Source organism: Oreochromis niloticus, linkage group LG7 (assembly GCF_001858045.2).
Source record: "Oreochromis niloticus isolate F11D_XX linkage group LG7, O_niloticus_UMD_NMBU, whole genome shotgun sequence".
Taxonomy (NCBI): Eukaryota; Metazoa; Chordata; class Actinopteri; order Cichliformes; family Cichlidae; genus Oreochromis; species Oreochromis niloticus.
The window spans coordinates 57,186,062-57,206,532 of NC_031972.2; the positions used below are offsets into that span (position 1 = coordinate 57,186,062).

General features: G+C 40.0%; 1 protein-coding gene across 2 annotated transcripts in view; it reads right to left on the reverse strand.

Moving 5' to 3' along the window:
• Nucleotides 1-832: 832 nt before the first annotated feature.
• Nucleotides 833-20,471, reverse strand: part of itpr2 (inositol 1,4,5-trisphosphate receptor, type 2) — a 61,114-nt gene continuing 41,475 nt past the window's right edge. The window contains exons 46-57 of one of the 2 annotated variants that reach the window (XM_005470931.4): nucleotides 19,526-19,660; nucleotides 19,229-19,421; nucleotides 18,893-19,018; nucleotides 16,498-16,673; nucleotides 16,231-16,395; nucleotides 15,968-16,151; nucleotides 14,100-14,186; nucleotides 13,162-13,283; nucleotides 12,882-13,047; nucleotides 12,629-12,789; nucleotides 3,627-3,788; nucleotides 833-1,785 (exon numbers count right to left, since the gene is read on the reverse strand). In XM_005470931.4, the coding sequence (XP_005470988.1) occupies nucleotides 1,705-1,785; nucleotides 3,627-3,788; nucleotides 12,629-12,789; nucleotides 12,882-13,047; nucleotides 13,162-13,283; nucleotides 14,100-14,186; nucleotides 15,968-16,151; nucleotides 16,231-16,395; nucleotides 16,498-16,673; nucleotides 18,893-19,018; nucleotides 19,229-19,421; nucleotides 19,526-19,660 (1,758 nt within the window). In that variant the 3' untranslated portion in view covers nucleotides 833-1,704. The remainder of the gene's footprint in view (nucleotides 1,786-3,626; nucleotides 3,789-12,628; nucleotides 12,790-12,881; nucleotides 13,048-13,161; nucleotides 13,284-14,099; nucleotides 14,187-15,967; nucleotides 16,152-16,230; nucleotides 16,396-16,497; nucleotides 16,674-18,892; nucleotides 19,019-19,228; nucleotides 19,422-19,525; nucleotides 19,661-20,471) is intronic. The other variant, XM_013268674.3, reaches the window with a different exon arrangement.

Here is a 20,471-nt window from a genome sequence, read left to right on the forward strand (position 1 = left end):
TTTTTTCGCCATTTTCCATCATATTTATTCATGGATACTTCTATTATACATAGTCAAAGTTTCATTTAATGTAGACAACATCTTTACCAGGCGCAGACAGTCAGTGGAAAGTTAACTTAAAGGCAAAGCAAGTAAAACAGCTTGTTGCAGACAGACGATGAACCGAGGGGCCGCACTATACTTATATATAAGCAAAGTTAATAAAGATTATTTTTTTTGTAATTTGAATCACGCATAGCTACTCTAGTCCATACGAGAATAAAAATACTGGGCTTGAAATGTGCATAATTAGTCCCCTTTAAATGTGTAGCAAAGCTGGAAGAAGTAAATTTGTCATAACAGTCATGAAACTGAGCTGAAATATGAGCTCATCTAAAGGAAGACGTGACACCCTGTGTCCCCCTCATGGACGAGCACAAGTAAGTTAAGACTGGTGTAGAGGGGCTCACGGGGAGTACTCATCCATTCCCAACAAGAAGATTTGAACTGAACTTTACTAGAGGGCTGAAACATTTTTCTACACACTGCCTTTCAGCTAACAGTGTCTCAGGACATTGAGTGATGGAGTACGCCATAGTCTGGTGTTCATCTGTGCAACTTTAAAACAACTGCAGACTTCTCAACTGCACTTCACGAGGGACTAGTGAAAATTATTTACACTAAAAGACACTTTATAAAACAGTAGGAGATGGATGTTAGAGCAGATACAGTAAATTACAGTATTAGCTTACATCTCTATAAACACAAGGATGTTCATAACGTAACAAAAACCTGTGAGCTTACCATCTTCAGTCAAGATGTATCAATATATGATTTAAGACCATCAAGAAAGTTTTGCGCAGGAAATAAGTTTATTCACATTTATATATATATGACATAGAAATCTGTAAAAGGCAACTGAAGTGGTGCAGTGAATGCATATTTAAACAGAACACAAAGCATTCAAATAATAATAATAATAATACCTCAAACCAACCTGTTACTGTTTGCAGTTAAAGGTTTTTACCCTTTTCTTTTAAAAAAGTGCACTTTCAGCAATTGCAATGTTCCATTTATAAAAGTTAACGAGTAAGGCAGCATGAGTCTTTTTTTTCCCCAAAATGCAAAAATACTCCTCCAGTTATGAACCAACAATTTTCTCATAAATAGCAACAAAAATCTAAAAAGGTAAAATTCTTGATCTTAGTGTGCACACTCTTCCCCTGGAAGCCTGCAAGCCAATCATTGACATCTGTGGGGCTGGCTGATCAGCACTATGACAGTGGTGGAGCAGAGGCCAAGACAGCTGTCCACAGACTTGACAGCACTTAACCATTAACCTACCTTAACATTTCCCTCAGTCTCTGTCTGGCACGCTATCACTACATTGGAAGGTGTGTGCTGTGCCTGGTCAATCATTGACAGACCAGTTTTTCTGTACACAAGGGCCCGTAGAGCGTGCCCCTTATGGCTGAGTGGGTGCAAAAGGCACACTGTCTCCAAATAAGGCCGTGTTTGTGTCACTTTGTGTCACAGAAAAGGCACTATGTCTAAAATTAAGCATCAACACTCGCTGGTCCCTTGCAAATTTTGACATTAGTAATTGTAGGTGTACATTTGAGTACGAATGTTGTTCTCAAGGCTGCAGTTTGTGTCTCTGTGTTTCTCTCTGGCTTTATAGTGAGCCTAGAGTCGAGTGACCTGCCACTGTGAACCTCGCAGCGCTCAGTGAGTTGGAATGTGATGATTGGGCTGAGGAGGACCCAGGAATCCGAGCCTCTGTTTGTTCTTCCTCTGTTCTGTCATCTGTTAAGGAGAAGGGGAGAAAAACAAAAGCTGTGAGATTGGTAAAATCTGTATGTAGCACACACAGAAACCTGGTTTCTTGCCATTAATGTACTAGTACAGTTATATATATATATCTATATATATATATCTATATCTATATATCTATATATCTATATATATATCTATATATATATCTATATATCTATATATATATCTATATATATATCTATATATATATCTATATATCTATATATCTATTATATTATCTATATATCTATATATCTATATATCTATATATATATATATATATATATATATATATATATATAATATATATAGATATATATAGATATATATAGATATATATATATAGATATATATATATAGATATATATAGATATTATATATATATATAAATATAAACTTGCAGTACATGTAGATTTCCCCTCCAAGGAAACTGTATTAGTTTAGCCAAAAATCATTGAATTTGTCATTTCAGAAGTTACACAGTTATTCTACAGCATTCTTCTGTCAATTTTAAATCGACTGAGATGTAATCTTCTGCACGGCTGCATGAAAATAACCTTGTTCAACACTGCCGTTATGACTGGAAACTAAAATGTCCCTTGGAAACTTCATTAGAGGACACAGTCATGTGTGGGAGTGTGCAGAGCTGTGACCTGCACAGTGGATGTATAAGAGTAAGTGCGTGTGTGTAAATGAATCAGAAATGCTGGTTCACATTTACAGTGGTTTCCAGTGTTGACGTCACAAATGGGGTCCATGGGTTCTGTGAGCCGTAAGCTGTATATGCAAAATAAAGGAGGTGAAAAAAAAGCAGGCTGTGCAGAACTCTGAAAGCCACACTGCTAAGTAGCGACACACATAAACCTACACAGAGTCTCAGCTGTGAGAGTGTGCAGAGGTCAGCAAAAGGTTGTAATGAGGGAGGAGCTGCAGGAGAACTTTCCTCCCAGTGAGAAACAGTCTTGAGTTCATATCTGGTGTGAGACCTGCAGACCTTCCCTGTGACTGCAGAGCTGTGGTTGGGCCTCACCTAACACTCCATAAACACACTCACCTCCTGTGGCGTAAACTACACTTTCTGTTTACCATATAGGTGGAGTAGTATTCATGCTAACCCCATGACTCCTTATTAGTCAGAATAGAACCGGCAAACTTAGATTAGAATAGGTCCGCCTGCAGCTGACGCAAAACAGATTCAAAGATAATGCCTTTCCATCTTTGTTCAACCGCACTGTAATAAAAGACATATTGAGCTGTTACTGGGTGTTACATGAGAGATCCCAGCTCACAGGGAGATGTTACCAACTTTGCTGCTTGCAGAGGTCGACAGTAGCCGTTCTCTTTTTTTGTATTTTTTTAGTGGAGTGTTATTCTGCCCCAGTAGGAGCTGTTTTCACACATTAGGCAGAAGAGGAACAAGGACAGGCCTGTGACTGGAATCACATGCAGAGGAGGCAGGTGATGAGAGTGATCAGTCACACTGCAGCAGCGGTGCTAGTCATCCAAACAGCCAGAGGCTCACTGGCGGCTCTCAGTTGTGTTGACTGCTGACGTGATAGTCACCTGTCGTGCTGCGTTCAGTAGCAGAATCCATCTGCATGAATAAACTGAGAGCATAGGGACTCTGCTAAAGCTATATCTTTTACGTGACCTCCTCCCCTGTTGGTGTTATTAGGAGTCATGTGACGTGGACTTCACAGCACATGCGTGGCAGTCAGCTACCGAACAAGACGCAGTTTTACTTTGTGCTATTAAGCAGTTACAAATAGCACAATGCTCAGAAGAGACCTTTTCCACAAGAGCATGAAAAATGGGCTGAAGTAGCATTCTACCTGTTCTTTGAGCTCAGCCAGCTGGCCTGAGAGCTGAGCCACCAGATTGGCAGTGTTCTCCAGTTTCTCCTGCAGAGACCGCATCTCATTCTGCTCGTTGTCTCCCTCGCTGCTCACCAGAGACATGGCTCTCATACGAGGGAACCAGTCCAGGTTCTTCTCCTGGAGGAAAGGGGGAGAGAGATGGGATGTATGAGAAACGAAGAGAAAGGTGAAAAGAATAAACGCCTGAAATAAAGCTGACTTAATAGGTCAGAGAGATGGAAGCAACAGTATGTTGGCACACACGCAAGATTTGCATAGACACGTCAGGAGCATTACAGTGCTGAAGCCAGACTGCGGGAGGAGAGTAAACACAGAGGTAGTGGTAAGTGAAGACAGGCGTGGAGGTTTAATATTAATCATTTCATCAGAATGGAAGCTGCTCTGCGTTTTGCACCTGACTGTAAATTTTTTTAAGCACCATTGCTGTCTCTTGGATACAGCAGATAGCAATAATACACTAAATGAACAGTAACTGGCATTTCAATTCTCACCCACTCCATAAGCACACTGTTGATGCACACAGGAGATGAGTCACTGTCGTCTATCAAGAACACAACTGGGAGTATAGTGTTACTTATGCGCTCGCGCGGGTGTGTGGTCACATGCAAAACGTGGATGTTTATTTTCTGTTTTTCTAACAGCGCAGCAGCAGCAGAGCAAACACTCTGCAGCAACGTTATAAGAAAACAGGGAGCATGCAAACCTATAGAATTATGTAAAGCGTGACTGTGTTTGTCTCTGTGTGGGTGTGTGTGCTGTTCATTTGCTACTGCATGGATATGTACACAGCAAGGTGTAAGCGAGCGTGTGTGTTTTACAACACGCGTGGCTCTTGTGCAACGCCGAAAGTGAGATAGGTTTCACAGCGACAGACTGCCATCGGCTTATCTTATGTAATATTCTTTAGCCAGTTCTTCTGATAAAAATTACTTAAAAGGTGCTGAGAGTGGGATTTGACTGGCACCACGTTAAGTCCGGTAGGAGGAGTGAGGTATTCTCCCACCTTCTCTTATATAAGAATAGACCGCAGGGATAGAAAGACTGATCAGAGTGCGAGACGCTGAGGACAAAGAAGAGGGCATGCCGTCTGAGGGTGGACAAGGATGTGGAGCGTGTGGGTTATTTGTTTGCATTTCCTCATGTGATGGGTTTAATCACTCTGCTAGGTGAAACATTCATATCATCAGTTTACTGCTTTGTCCATCCGTCATCAAAAATACAAACGAAAACTCTCCAAAACGTTCGTATCAGTTTTATATATGCTTGCAGTGTCAGATTTTTAACATTCAAACTCTGGAAAACTGTTGTGAATTTGTGAAAACATTTGACACTGGGCTACAAAATACAAATTTCTACTATATAGACTGGAATCGTAATAATAGCACTGGGAATAGATGAGAAACTCCAGGAACCGAGAAAATTAGTTACTTTGTTACCCAAATCATAAGTGAACCTTTAAAGTAATTTCAGTCTAACACGCACATACACTCACCAGACACTTTATTAGTTTTACCTTGCTAGTACCGTCTTGGGATGACAGCATCACACAGTTGGTGCAGATTTGTGAGCCATTCATCCATGATGAGAATCTCCTGTTTTACCACATCCCAAAGGTGCTCTATTGGATTCAGATCTGGCAACTGTGAAAGCCATCCAAGTACAGCGGACTCATTGTCATGATGAAGAAACCAGAGCTTTGGTGAACTTTGCCCCAATTTTCTGTTCTTATTCTGACAGGAGTGGCACCTGGTGTGGTCTTCAGCTGTTGTAGCCTTTCTGCTTCAAGGTTCAGGCTCAGATATGCTCTTCTGCATACCTTGGTTTTATTGATGGGTTATTTGAGTTACTGGTACCTTCCTATCAGCTCAAAGCAATCTACCATTCTCCTCTAATCTCTGGCAATAATAAGGCATTTTCAACTAAAGAACAACCAATCTTAGCATATTACTTTACAGATGGTTTTGTGGGAAAATCCCAATAGATTATTATTTTGTGAAATAATAGACCAGCCTGTTTGGCACCAAAAATAATTCCATGTTCAAAGTCACTAAAATCTCTTTTCTTCCCTATTCGGATGCTCATTTTGAACTTCAGCAGGTTCTCTTAGCCATGTCTGGATGTCTAATGTGATTGGCTCACTGGATATTTAGCAAGCAGCTGAACAGGTGTAGCTAACAAAGTGGCCACTGAGTGTGTACACTCGCTCACACACACACACACACACACACACACACACACACACACACAGTGTAAGTAAGAGCATAATAAATCCACTTTAACAGATGCATCACACAAGCTGTTTTCTAAAAGAAATAGCTTAACTTACATTATACATATCAGAACAATTACCTAATGAAGTGCCCAGTGATGTTATAAACTTTGCATTTTCAGCATTTTGCTAGGGTTTAGCCAACACCAACACAAAGATATTAAAATTGTCACATTTAACTGATGTTATTATATAAAATCAAAACGACAGCACCTCATCTGAGGGTTAGAAACAGAGAAAAGAGCCTGGTGAAGAATGGAACTGGAGAAAACTGATCAAGTACACATATTACTAAAACTGGGTTTAAAATAAGGTTGAGTCTCTTTCACTGAAGTAGATTTATGATTAGGTGCCATTTAGTTGTGTTATCACATAAGCAGACCCTCTTCACAGAATGTCAGCTTTTATTTTAAATGAGAGGCAACAGCCACTTTGAGTAACATCACTTATCTGAATCATTGTTAGCAGGTCAGTTTAAGTTGTCAGGTTACAGTTTGCTCTATCGGCCATTTTGCAGCTGTACATCTGAGTCAGATCACTCTGTAAATAAAAGGGTCCTTTCACTCCTTTACTGTACCTTGTTTTCTATACCTATTTTTTCTTTTAACCAGAATAGTCTGTTCACTTCTGACTACTGTAAAGTATGAATTAAGTCATTCTATAAGAGCTTGACTGAAGATCTTTTCTAATTTAGGCTTCTGGCATCACAGGGGACATAAAATTAAAAAAGAAAAAAGAAAAACACAGCAAAGGCTGTGAGATCTCAGAGACAAAGCTCCAACATCTGAGGACTATCTAAAGCTCACTCTTAACAGCCGGATTAAAAAAACCCTCAAAAATGTGAACATAATATCATTTTGTATGTGAAGTCCCTCATGATGGCTGAAGCATTGTTTAATTAAAGAGATAAAGTTAAACAGTGACTGTATAGAATCTAAATCCCACCAATGTCTTGTTGCTCTTTATTAAACTGTACAGTAATCCACTGTGGGCTATGCTGCATTGTCTCAATGAGTCAGGCTTTAGTGTCGCTTCATTGATCAATTTAAACACATAACTAAGCGTGAATTTACAGACATTCATGTGCTTCTCACTCTGCTGTCGTCACCAGACCAGTGTGTGTTTATTTCACCCTGTACGGGTACATACTGTACTGCAATCTGTAATATACTCCAGAAAAGTCAGGCTACTGATATAAAAGTGTGCGAACAACCTTAGATGTCACCAATGACAAACACTGTATAATCAAATATCATCAACGCTAAAAGGTTCCAACCACTGACTCGTTTTTTTTTCCTTTTTAAAACACAAGCTTAGATTTCATTTCAGTAAATCATAGGTTTTAAAAATGAACAATAATGCTATCCATGTAATTTCACAGGATTCATTAAACTTCCTGACATATCTGAAGGTATTAGACATGCTGTAAGCATGGAAACAGACATTTATATACATACAGTACAATAAAAGGACATATTCATTAAAACAGTGCAGCCTACTGGGTAAAATTAGTAGTTGAGAGTAGCTGGTTAGCTAAAAACCATCTTTCTCAAAATTTATTTTTAATTTAAAATATCTGTGCAGTAATGATTTTACTTGCTTTACTTTAATTATCCATTAAGTATGTAGCACATAATTATTAAAGTGCTATGAAAATTGTCTTTTGTATTATGTGTCACAACTCCATGGATCCTCTGCCCTACACGCTTGACTTTGATCAGTGAGGTTAAAATAATGGAGTTCAGCCTGAATGACGTAGCTGCACAACACGTCCTTGTGATCAGCAGCCACAGAAGAGTGTGAAAGTATACAATGACACAGCACACAACAGTGCACCAGACAAGCATACACATATCACAGGTATCTCACACTCACTCACGCACACGCACGCACGCACGCACGCGCACGCGCGCACACACACACACACACACACACACACGTTCTTGACTGGGACATTAAAAAAAAAAAAAAAGAAAAGAAAAAAAAAAAAGAGGCACAGCAGTACTTTATCTCATTAAGCAAATTCTAACCTCTGTCCTCACTTTACATCACAAATGCCGGCCCTTCGTTTGCTTCTTGTTTGCTTCAATGCGTTGCATGTGTGTTATATCAGAAATGAAGGGTTCATGACGTGACAGTGACTGTGTACGTGTGTGCCTATGTGTGTGTGTGTGAGAGAGAGGGAGACAGAGAGAGAGAGAAAAAAAAGAAAGGGACAGGGGAGCACGTGCCAGGCAGGGCTGAGCTATTAGCAGGCCACTTGAGATGGGTTATGTAACGCTGTGGCTGCTGCAGTACTTGCTGGGCCTGTAGTCGCTGTCATAATTTTACACACAAACACCCGCACACTGACTCACATCCACATGCACAACACCGTCAGAACAGTCACAGTGTAACAAGATCCTACTCTTTTTTTTTTTTTGCTTTGCACCACATCACTTTATCCTACCAGATGAAATCATTAGTCAGGAGCTGTTTGTGTGTGCCTGCATGCATGTGTGTTTGAGGTCATCAGGTTACAGCTCTGTTCCATCACTGGGAGGGCAGTTTAGTTCGTACAGCAGCTGCTACTGCCAGTGTTACCCTAAAACTGTAGTGAAGCAGCAGAGAATAGAGTTTAAAAAAAAAGATCCAATCAGTGAACTGGCACCAGCACTATTTCTACCTGAACATCACATCAAGCACAACTCTGGGTTGTGATGTGGAGAACACAAATGGTGCAAGCTGCTGCAGACATCTGCATCATGGACTAGCACTTCTCTCCAATTCAGCTGCTCTTTTACAGCTTACGTCAAAACACCAACACTTTCCCTTTTAAGACTAAGTTACTATGTGTGAGCAAGTGAGCAATTTAATACAACACTTTAAGATGACAGGGCAGAGAAGAGACAGATTTGTTTAAAAAATAAAAAAGCAACAACGAAACAAAAAAACAAAAACAAAGACAAAAACAACAACAACAACAACAACAACAACAACAACAACAACAACAAAAAAAACAGGAATCCTAATCACAGGCAGTACAGTAATCAATCCCATTACACCCTAGCATAGCAGTTTATTGCATTTTTTGATTAGACCCTTACTGTCTGGTAAATGCTCACACAACTTGTGCATCTTCTGTCCAAAATATAAATCCAACGTAAGATGAGTTAAAAGGCTGAAGTTAAGGTAAAGTAAGCAAACAACTAATACCCTAAACATATACCAAACTTAAGCTTAATGAATGGTAGAAGCTGAATGCATCAGACAGAAAAACTATTTCAGGAGATTTTTTAAAAAAAACATGTAAAACTCTGCTTTCAGTTCCCTGTGCAACCTGCAAGTAGATGAAACCTGCACCACCTGCACTCTGACTACAGCACAACCTCTTTATATTTATTCTGACATGGTGGTAGGATTTTATATGAAAGATTGCAGTAAAGCACACAAGCGCTGCACAAACAAACTGTAAGCAACAGGCTGTTTGTTTAGTTATCCACGTGTGTGCGCATGTGAGGGTGTGGGTTCTGCAACACTTAAGAGGTGTTAATATGTAAAACCCAAAAGAAGTTAGAAGTTCATTTTAAAAAATGGTGATTCTTTGCAAATCAATTTATTCACAATAATATTAATATTAGCTCATTCTGAATTTTATGGCAGCAACACGTCTTAAAGTTCGGATGGGGGCAACAAGATGCTGGAATAGAAAGTGGTACTAAGTAGAAAGAGGTGGAGGAACATGCAGCTGAATTTCTCAGACTTAAAGATGGGTAGAGGTTCACCAATGTGCAAAAAACTGCATATAAAAACTGTGGAACAGTTTCAGAATAATGTTCCTGAATGTAAAATCGCAAAGATTTTGAGCATCTCATGACCTACAGTACAGATCAAAGGTTTTTTCAAAATCTCCGTGTAAACGTCTGGATTCCCGTGATCTTTAGGCCCTCTGGTGTCAGTGCACTGAAATCAGGCCTAAACTCTGTCAAGGAAATCACCGTACAGCCTCAGAAACACTTTAGTTCATGGTGTCATCCACAAATGCAGGTTAAAGAAAAAGAAGGAGCCAAATGTGAACATGATCCAGAAATTCTGTTGTCTTCTCTGGACCAAAGCTCATTTAAAATCATCTGACTTAAAGTGGAAAACTGTGTTCTGTGATCGGACAAATCGATATTTGAAATTCTTTTTAAAGAGAGCAGGACCATCTGATGGTACGGGGGTGCATTAGTACCTATGGAATTGGCAGCTTGCACATTTGCAAAGGCACCATCAATACTGAAAGGCATACAGCATACAGTTTTAAGAGCAACAAATGCAGATGATGTTGTTGTCAGAAAAAGCCTTACATATTTTTGCATATTTCAGCAAGAAAACATACTGTAGCTATTGAAACAGCATGGCTTCATAGTAGGAGAGCCAGGTGCTGGACTGGCCTGGGTGCCTTGAAAACATTTGGTGTGTCATGAAAAAAAAAATATGACAGACAGCCCAGGACTGTTGAGCCGTTAGAATCCAGTATCAGACAGGAATGGGACAGCGTTCCTTTCCCAAAATTCCAGCACTCAGTCTCCTCAGTTCCTAAATCTACACAAGCTCTTGTTAAAAGAAAAAGGTTGCAGTGTTGCTGCTACCAAATTCAAAATTGGCTCATGTGTTTGTTCAAATGGTACATTTTCTTAGCCTAAACATTTGATATGTTTTCCATTTTCCGTTGAGAATAAATTAAGGGTTTCTGAGATTTTGTTTTTAAGTAAAATTTACACAATGTCCTCACTTTTTTAAAAATGGGTTTGTAAATTCCTGACTCATCATTGCATCATCACCCAGCAATACCTTGGCCAGGCATCAGAGAACCGACCTGTTGGAAGACCTGCTGATGCATATTAATTCAACGTCTATCACCTGTTTGTTATGCAAATTGCTCATTATAATGCCACCATTCTTATGCCCATCACGGCTGAATGTTAATCACAAAATGTGCCATTGTGCTCCAAGGCTTCATTTGAATCCATTAACCTAACAGCAACACCTTTAGTTGCCCTTACATCCTTCAACTTCTTGTCTGTGTGTCAGTGCGGCAAGTTGGTACATTGATGATAATAGGCCTGGACTGGGTTTAATTACTATTTAACCACACTGTGTCCCTGCAGGTTAGGAGCTCAGTATAGTGAGGACTACCTGAGTATAGAACCCCATCTCTCTCCAACAGCGAGGGGAAAGGAGAATAAATTGGGATGCCTGGCACAGGCCTAGAGGCTCAGTCTCATTTTTTGATCACTCGTCTGCTGTAGAGGATCACGCTTCTATAGCACACTGTGCAAGTCTGCTAACTAAAGAGGCTGTGCATCTTTAAGGCTTTAACACGAAGACATCTGTATGCTCATCTGCTTGGTGCAGCTTGCCAACAAAATATGAATTAGGGGGTGAAATGAATGTGTTTGTTTGGCCATATGTTCCTGGAATAATAAGGAGGTTTGGGTGTGTTTATGTACCACCTTAAAAATAGTGCAGTCTCAAATTCCTAAATCTTTACACTGCTGTATGTCTCTTAAACGTGATCTGTATAAAGAGAGTTAAGCTATTTTGATCAGACAACAGCTTGTGAGATGTACCTGTTAAAGTGGATCTATTACGCTTTGACTTATTGTGTGTGTGCGTGTATACACTAAGTGGCCACTTTGTTAGGTACATCTGAAAATTGGCTGATCAGTAAGCAGCCAATCACATGGCAGTAATTCGGTGCATTTAAGCATGTAGATGTGTTCAAGACAACATGTTCAAACTGAATATCAGAAAGAGGAAGAAAGCTGATATAAGTGACAGAGCATGGCATGGTTATTGGTGCCATACAGATTGGTCTGAGTATTTCAGAGAAAGCTTCTCACACTCACACACACAGAGAAAAAAAAACACACAAAAAAAACATGGATCCATAACTCAACATGTTAAAGCTCAAATCATCTCAAACTGGTTTCTTGGACATGACACTGTACTCAGACAGCCTCCACAGTCACCAGATTTCAAGCCAATAGAGCACATCTGGGATGTGGTGGAGTGGCAGATTCTCATCATGGATGTATGGCCAACAAATCCGCAGTAAATGTGTGATGCTATCATGTCAATATGGACCAAAATATCTAAGCAATGTCTCCAGCATCCTTTTGAATTCATGCAATGAAGAATCAAGGCAGTTCTGAAGGCAATAGGGGGTCCAACACAGTACTAGCAAAGTGTAATTAATTGTGCGCGTTCATATTAAAGCTGGCCGAAGTTTCAGATAAGGTTAGCATATGAGGACATGTAGAAATGATCCTTCTGAGCTGCTCTGTTTTCTCTACTCGTCACTGTAAAAGATCAGAAAGAGTGTGTACGCTTAGCATCGTCATCTCAGACACAGAGCTCCGGCTGTGAGCACAGCAGCCCCAACTGCTTGCTGCTCAAACCTTCTTTTTACGAGAAGCTTTCAGTCAAGCTTTTTAAGCACACTTAAAAAGTTTGTTTTACAAATTGGGTGAACTGACACGCTGCACCAAAGCCCAGCATAATATAAATAAGAATAATAACTGTTTTAGTAGATTCTGAGAATAAAAATATGGATGTGTAATTAAGCATAATGGGTCACATTTAAAGAACATTAATCTGCATTACAAAGATACACTGCATCCATTTCCTGTGTGTATAGTGTGTATATATTTGGCCTACTCACTGCAATCATTTTGTTTACGTAGCTCTCAGGGCCAGTGTACTCGGTTGGATCCTTCACCCTCACCAGAACCATGAAGTAAAGGTAGTGCCACATGTTGTGTTCAGACTTGATATGCTCCTCAAAAGACACCGTTTTGTTATCAAATTTGTCTCTTTCCAACCCTGCAAGACATTAGCTCTGTTATGAATTCTACCTTAGACCATTTTGTCCATCATATGCATGCTAGCTATACCACAAAGCTGTCTGTACACACCACAGATGAAACAACTGGTTTTGAGGATTTCCTCCTTTCTCTGTTTCTCACTCCTCAGGTCTGCAAAGGTGTCAATGATAACACCAAAGATGAGGTTGAGAACGATGATGATGACAACAAAGAAAAACAGAAGGTCGTAAACCACTCGAGCTGCAAATAGTGGCTCCTGGAAATATGGAAGAAACGCAGAATTTTATTTCAGATTTTCCTTCAGACAGAGCACAAAATGAGAAAATGCCACTTTTTTGTGTTCCCTGTATTCGTTTTAGGCTTGTCCTACCTCTTTGGAGGGTCTCCTGAGAATATCTCCCACACCTCCTCCATTACGCAGGCCCTGGTTCAATACAGTGATTATACACATGAGCAGAGTGTCGCACACCCGCTCGGTCCCATCATCTTCATCTAACAAGATGAAAAAAACAGAGAAAAACATGTGATGGGAAGAAATGGACAGAGAGAGACACAGAAAACTTAAAAAAGGGAGATTTTATCAAGAGGAGCTTTGGAGTGTAATCGGATAAATGTGCACCTTTAAATTTGGGTTACATCTGGTATGAAATTACACAAGATTGGACCGACACGCAATACTGTTGTTCTTTAAAAGTTCTTCTTAAAAGGTGCTTCCCTTTTCCATCATTACATTCTGCTCATTTGATTGATTTTTTATTAATCTCACAGTTAGAATATTTGATTTTTATATTAGTCTTAATTTTATTCAACTGAGCTAGAAGAGTTGAAGAAGCTTTTAGTTCATGAAATGAAAACAACATTCAAAAACAATTTAACCTAATTCAGATAAAAGTGTGACTCAGCTGACGCTGACAAGTGACTGATAATAAAACACCTCCACCTCCTACTGTAAATGAATAAAGCCACGCACAGCATGACTGCTGAGGAGAAAGAAGAGGTGAAGGATGTGGCTGAGATCACGTGTGTGCCCTTATGGCGCAGGTGATCCGTGGAGACGCAGGAGAACAAACAGGAGTAGGAGTCACCCCCTGCCTCATCAAGTTTCTTTGTGTGCACAAACTCAGTGTGTGTGCGTGCGTGCTCATGTCTCAGTATGTGTGTTAGTAACCTTTCAGGAAGTGATTACTGCTGGAAAGGTCACATACATGCCCGCCACCCCAGTCAAAACACAAAATCTTAAAACTTATCCACTCAGTGACTTCCACGATGGGTAGGACATATTCAGTTTAATTTAACCTCAAAACCTACCAGGTACAGATGTGGGTGTAGAAGCAGGGCATCTGTCTTTCAAACATGAGCCTGCAACCTCGCTGTTACTCAATAAATCCCTTTTTCCTACAAGAACAACAAAAACATGGGAAGTTTGCGTCAGTGACAACAGCACTGAAAATTTCCATATGAAAGGCGACGATTAAATTATGCTCCTGCATTAAACCTTCTTCCTGCTAATTCTCATCAGCGCTGGTAGAAATCAGCAAGAAAGATATAGTCAGACATTATGTAAACTGAGGCAGCAGCTGCTGGGTGGGCGGTGAAGTGTTGCTGAAAAAACCTGAGCAAATCATTTGCACATCGGCAAAGCCCCGAGCAGCAGAGGAGCCGCACCGCCTGAGTGTGATCTGCTTGGGCAGACAGGCAGAAGAAAGAGAACTGTGCATCTGGACCAGAGTGTCACCAAAAGAGCTTTTTACCATGATAGTCTGGAGAACTGAGGGCAGGGCTCGGTGACAGGAGGTTTGGGAAGGAGAAGAAGACGACCACTTGGTGGGACAGGGGAGCACGGGGTTTGAGGAGGGGTGCAGGGTTCACAGCTCTAAGTTGGCAGGAGAGTGTAAAGGGTGCTCCCCAGCTCCGATCAAGCTCCCTCATGCCGTATCTCCACTCAGCCTTCAGCTAACATACAGAGAGGCGTGAGCCCAGCTGGTTACATAACCCACCACTGCTCGGCTGTGTCTGCTGTGCTCTATTCAGTAAAACACAGGATGGCGCGGCCACCAGGTTATGCAACAGGTGCACATGTGCTAGCAGGATGTCTTCCTGACCGTGGGTGCTGGAGCTCATTAACACTACCCACACTCTCCACAGTGTTTTCAAAACATGTGTCTGGGTATATAAATATATATACATATATATGGCTTACTCTAGATGTTCGACAATTTCTATGGGGAGATTATACACAAGAAAATGCTGATTTGATTATTGTGATTAAGAAATTATAGATCAGATCAAAGGTGAAGGGAAAAAATGAACTCGCTGGATCAACTAGCATCCAGCAACTGCAAAATGTGAACAACTTTGTATGGCCATTAACTACCTACACATCATACCACAGGACCAGAAGAGGTGTGAAGTCTGAAACTCATCAATTTACATTACGTTCTACGATTTAAACAAATTCAGAAAACGGAAACACAGCTCACTAACAATTCACAGATGTTCATGGCTGGAAAAGATTAAGAAAGAAGAGCAAACTTGTTTCAGGTCAACTAAGGATAACTTTCACAAAAGATAACAGAAAAATATACTGACAGAGAGCGCAAAGCACAACTATAATCCAGTCTGGAGAATGAACAAAACTTTTATGATCCTTACACAGTACAGACTTGAAATGAAGTTAAGAGAGATAATACATATCCCCAGATAGGGGCGTTGCAATTACTGCACATACTACTAGAAGATTTGATCTTTTTTACATTGTAGAAAAGATTATTTATTTATTTGTTTAAACATTGCCAGTGCACTTTTAAAAGTTTTTAAGTATGACACATTCATTGGAAAGGCCAGGTATAAGTACTATGACTAAAATAGATGTGGCATTCTTGTGACCAATTTCTGTTGCATCAAATCTTTTGCAGTTACATCTGAAGATGTTGAACACCACCCATGTCTCACTCAGTGTTTTTTCTGTTTTCCTCATGGAAGTGGAAGTGAAACTGTCAATATTTAGTGTAGTTTGTTTTAAATATCACACTAGACTGGTGATAAACATAAGTAGCATTTTTGAAGCATTATTTTCAAATGGCAATATCAGAGGATAGCTTAAAGCCCAAGGGATTTATGACAGGGAGCAGACCACAGTAATGACTTGGTATACTTTAAAAATTAAAGTTTCTGACCTGGTGAAGGAAGGCGGTCCACCTCCATGCGGAAGTCGTCTTTGAGGAAGAGGAAGCCGATGATGGAGAAAAAGTAAACGAGAAAAACGGCCAAAACCGCTGTCAAAAAAATGGAGCGGCCATTTCTTGTCACACTCTTTATCACATTGAGCAGCGTCTCCTCTCGGATCACCAGGTCAAACAGCTGCAAGGGGAGATCGTCATCGGTGAGCCATCAGAAAACATTCGGAGAACACTGTTACAATGCAAATGAGCTCTCTTACCAAAAAGCTGTAGAAGAACTCATGAACAAAGAGGCCCAGGACGCAGATGATGGCATACCACAAATGGTAGATAAAGAGCATGTCCATCACGACTGCTTTGTATCCTCGAGTGAACGTCCCCTGGTTCCCCACAAAACTTACAAGAAACACCAACTTGTTGAAAAGCTGAAAATGGAATAAAAACAAAACTCAGGGACAAAAAAAACTTGTATGTGTGAAGAGGCAAGAACAGACACATTCTTCAAAAACAAGCCTTTGTTCACTTACATTGACAGCACCGAGCAAAAGCAGAGCAGGGCCGAGGCCCATTGTGTAGATGGCACGGAGAATAAGGGAGACCAGGAAGAACCCGATGCCTATTGGTTTAGGTAAGACGGGAAGCAGTGCGGTGAAGACTCCCAATGCCACCCACAGTAAGATATTCCAGAATGGGGATAATGTGCCTGTGTGGAAGAATAAACAATCGAACAAGGCACAAAACATCAGTGCTTTAAAGCATGACATCCCTCTAATTAATTATTTATCTGAGCTAAGAGCTTAACTTAGCAAAGAGTCAAAGGAAACACTTTAAAATGTCAAACAGCCATCCATGGGGACAGCATCAGTCACAACAACCAACTCTTCTTCAGCTCACTGAGTAAATCAGCAGAGTGATGCTCATGGGTCTTTTGGAAACTGCAAAGTGCTGACAATTCATTGAGGAAGTATTTATCAGAAAGCCATCTTTAACACTTCTGTACGCCACAGGAACCACATGTACAGTAGGTTTACATTTCAGCGAATTACACCAAGACGAACCAGCAAATGCAGCAAGTTCTAGTAACATTTTGCTAAACCTAAAATCGGGGAATCTAACACTGCACGTAAAGAAATGAATTTTAAAGAGTAAATTCGGATGATTATTGGGTGATTTAACTTCATCTGATTAATTAGGTCTCAGGCTGACGCCAGGCTGAGGGCAATGACATGAAGTCATATCAACATACCAATAAAAACGATTAAAGTCCAAGTTCTCCCGCCTCAAAACGATATCGTGATGACGTGTGAAGGATTTCCTTTAAGCACATTTTGTACACACCTACTGCTTCTTGTTTGATTAGATATTGTATGTTAGATAAATCACCAGTGTTCGTGGGACTCCGAGTGACCAAGGCGTTTAAATAAATGCAGCATCACGTGTCACAGAACACGCATTTTCAGTCATAAAAAGAAAGCGATAATCATTAATAATTAACAGTCCAAAAAAAGGAATTGTTATAGACTTTACTTGAAAATTAATATATTCAAAGTGTTCGTCCATAAGTTTTAAAAATGATTAAAACTGCTTGATAAAACAGCTGTAAATAGATGATGCAGTATACCTGCACTTAAAATCAGACAGATGCATAAAAAGTCAATTATTTCTGAATTATTTAACACTATGTCTGCTGCTAGGCTGGGCTAAAGGCCTCCTGAATCACTCTTTCCTTAAAATCTGTAAGAAATGACACTTAGTGAAAAAGTTGAGATAACTGCGATGAACATCATTTCTTGCACATTTGCTGGGTAGCAAAACGCTGCCACTTTAAAAAAAAAAAAAAAAAGAAAAGCTCTAAATTTTTTCAGTTATGGCTTCAAGGTAGTCTCCTTGTGGATCTGTCATGTGCTTTGCATCTATATGTTATTTCAAAATAGGAACCCTTTAAATCTGGTGAGGAAAGTGAGCTAGGAGGGAATATTGCATTGGAGTGGCACAGAAGTTTGTACTGGTGCATAATGGATTACCATTAGGGTCATATCTACAGGGCATGTTACAGTAGAACACACACACACACACAAAAAGAAAAGCTCTAAATTTTTTCAGTTATGCCTTCAAGGTAGTCTCCTTGAAGATCTGTCATGTGCTTTGCATCTATATGGTATTTCAAACTTCTCAACTTCTCACTTTGGAGAAGAATAGTCAGTGAAGTGGGCACTTGGCCTAGTTTTTTTAAAAGATCCGCCTGTTGCCCCATTGCGTTGTAGCTAATGGTTGGTGGTTGACACTCCAGGCAGTGGTTGCATAGGTTTTCCTCATGTCACATGTCTTACGCTGTATTCACCTCATTTGCCCGACTCAAAACTGAAATTAGTTTAAAAAAATGCCCCTTTGCCAACAGTTTAGTCTGACATTGCTTTAAAATTTACCACATTTCTTTCTTTCTTTTCATCACATAGCCACTAGTCTCTCTAACTCTGTGTGTGTACGCCTCTTTATTTTGCATGCTTGACTTCCTTAGAAAAATAATAAAATCCCCTCATTATTTTAGTTGAATAATACTAATGAGTATGTCTGCATTTGAATTAAAGAGATACAGCATAATTTAGCTGATATTAAGGGCTTTTATTCTTCACATTTTCTCTGGTACATTTATTAGATGTTATTTCAGCACCAGGAGCTGTCCATACTATGCCCTATAGAAATTTTACACAATGCACAAAATAATTCTGTCTGCCTTAGATGGTAAGTTCATCTCTACTTTTATATTGGCAGATTTTTATATTAAAGATTAAATAAATAATCCATGTCCAGTAGGAGCCATTTGAGGACCACTGCCTTAAAACATTGGTTTGCTTAGCAAAAGGTTTAAAAAATGGCTTGAAATTACAAATTACAATTTGAGACATATGCAGAAATCTTTACCCTCATCTTCATCGTCCCCAAAAGGGTAGAATACAGCCACAGCAATGTTGAGCAGAAGGGCCAGGTAGAAGGAGATGCTCCCCCAAAGAGAGATGTGACGTGAGAACCAGAACAGAGCCTTATTTTCTGTGTAAACACAACAGGGAGCATAAGTACAGGCACACGAATTCAGCACACACCACATCACTGCAGGCCCTTCAGTTTACTGTGAAAGTAACATAACCAGACTTGCTGGATGGGAATCGTGATTTGTCGTCCTGAAGCCTGTTCCTGCTGCCACCACCACCATCATTATTATTTTCCAAGAACTGGACACAGAATGTAAGGAAGACTTACTGCGAATCTTCTTCTGCCACCTCATCTCATTGTAGAGGTTGTCAAACTGGTGGAAGAAGTCGTTAACCTTGCTGCCTTGGTCATCTCTCTCAGTGGTGGTGAACACACGCATCTTTGACTCCTCGGTTAGGTACTCACAGATGTTAGGAACTGGAAACACTATCTGCTCCATGCTGCGGTCATTACGCACAATCTGATAACAAAGATTAGTCATTAAAGGTTTGGCTTACAGTTTTAAAGTTTGACGAAAGATTTAAGAGATTTTAGGATAAATGACAAATTGATGATGCGGTTTACCTCTATCTGAGCTGTGTGCTTGGCATAGTAACGGAGGGCATCATCCTTCTCTTTATCGTGGTCCATGCCTGACCCCAGACCCAACCCTGACCCAGGGGTGAGGCTCTGCTGCAAGATTTTGTTGTGCCTGGCCAACTAGGAATGAAAAAATATGATTAATATGAAGATATGATTTTGCTGCACTACACTGGATGATACCGTAACCAGCAGTGAACCAAAACTAAATAAATATGGTTTACAAAATCTCCTCATGAGCTTGAATGTCATGGTCTTGGATTTTACAAGATATGTGTTTAATGACTTTGGAAAACAACAACTGGGTGCAGCTTTAACCTTGATTGAAATTTGAAATAGCCCATATGGAGAAGAAATATTCCTTCTGGAGAAAAGTTTTATGGTCAGCCGAGACAAAGGTAGTGCCACGATGACAAGAGGTTTGTTTGGAGGAGTAAAGCTGTGGCTTTCAGACTAAGAACACTCAACTGTCAAGCATGGTGGTAGTGGCATCGTGCTCTGGGAAGTTTTGCTGTCAGTGGTACTGGTACACTGCACAAAGTGGATGGAATAATGAAGGAAGTTCTTTCACCTCACATTAAATTAACATCTAAATGGTTGAAAATTGGACAAAATTGGGTTTTCCATCAGAGCAATGATCCCAAACACACATCAAAACTGGTTTTGAGATGGATAGACCAGTCTAACATTAAGCTTCTGGAAAGGCCTTCCCAAATCCATGAACTCACCTCTATTGGAGGATTTTGGAGCAGGACTAAAACCCAGGTGTGTGACAACCAATTTAAATAAATTCTACCAATTCTGCCAAGAAGAGTGACCAAATATCTTGCCAGAATTATGCCAGAAAATTGTTGATCACTATCAAAGGTGTGTGGTCAAGATGCAACTTATTAAGAGATATTTAATCAAATATTGGTGTGAGTATATACAT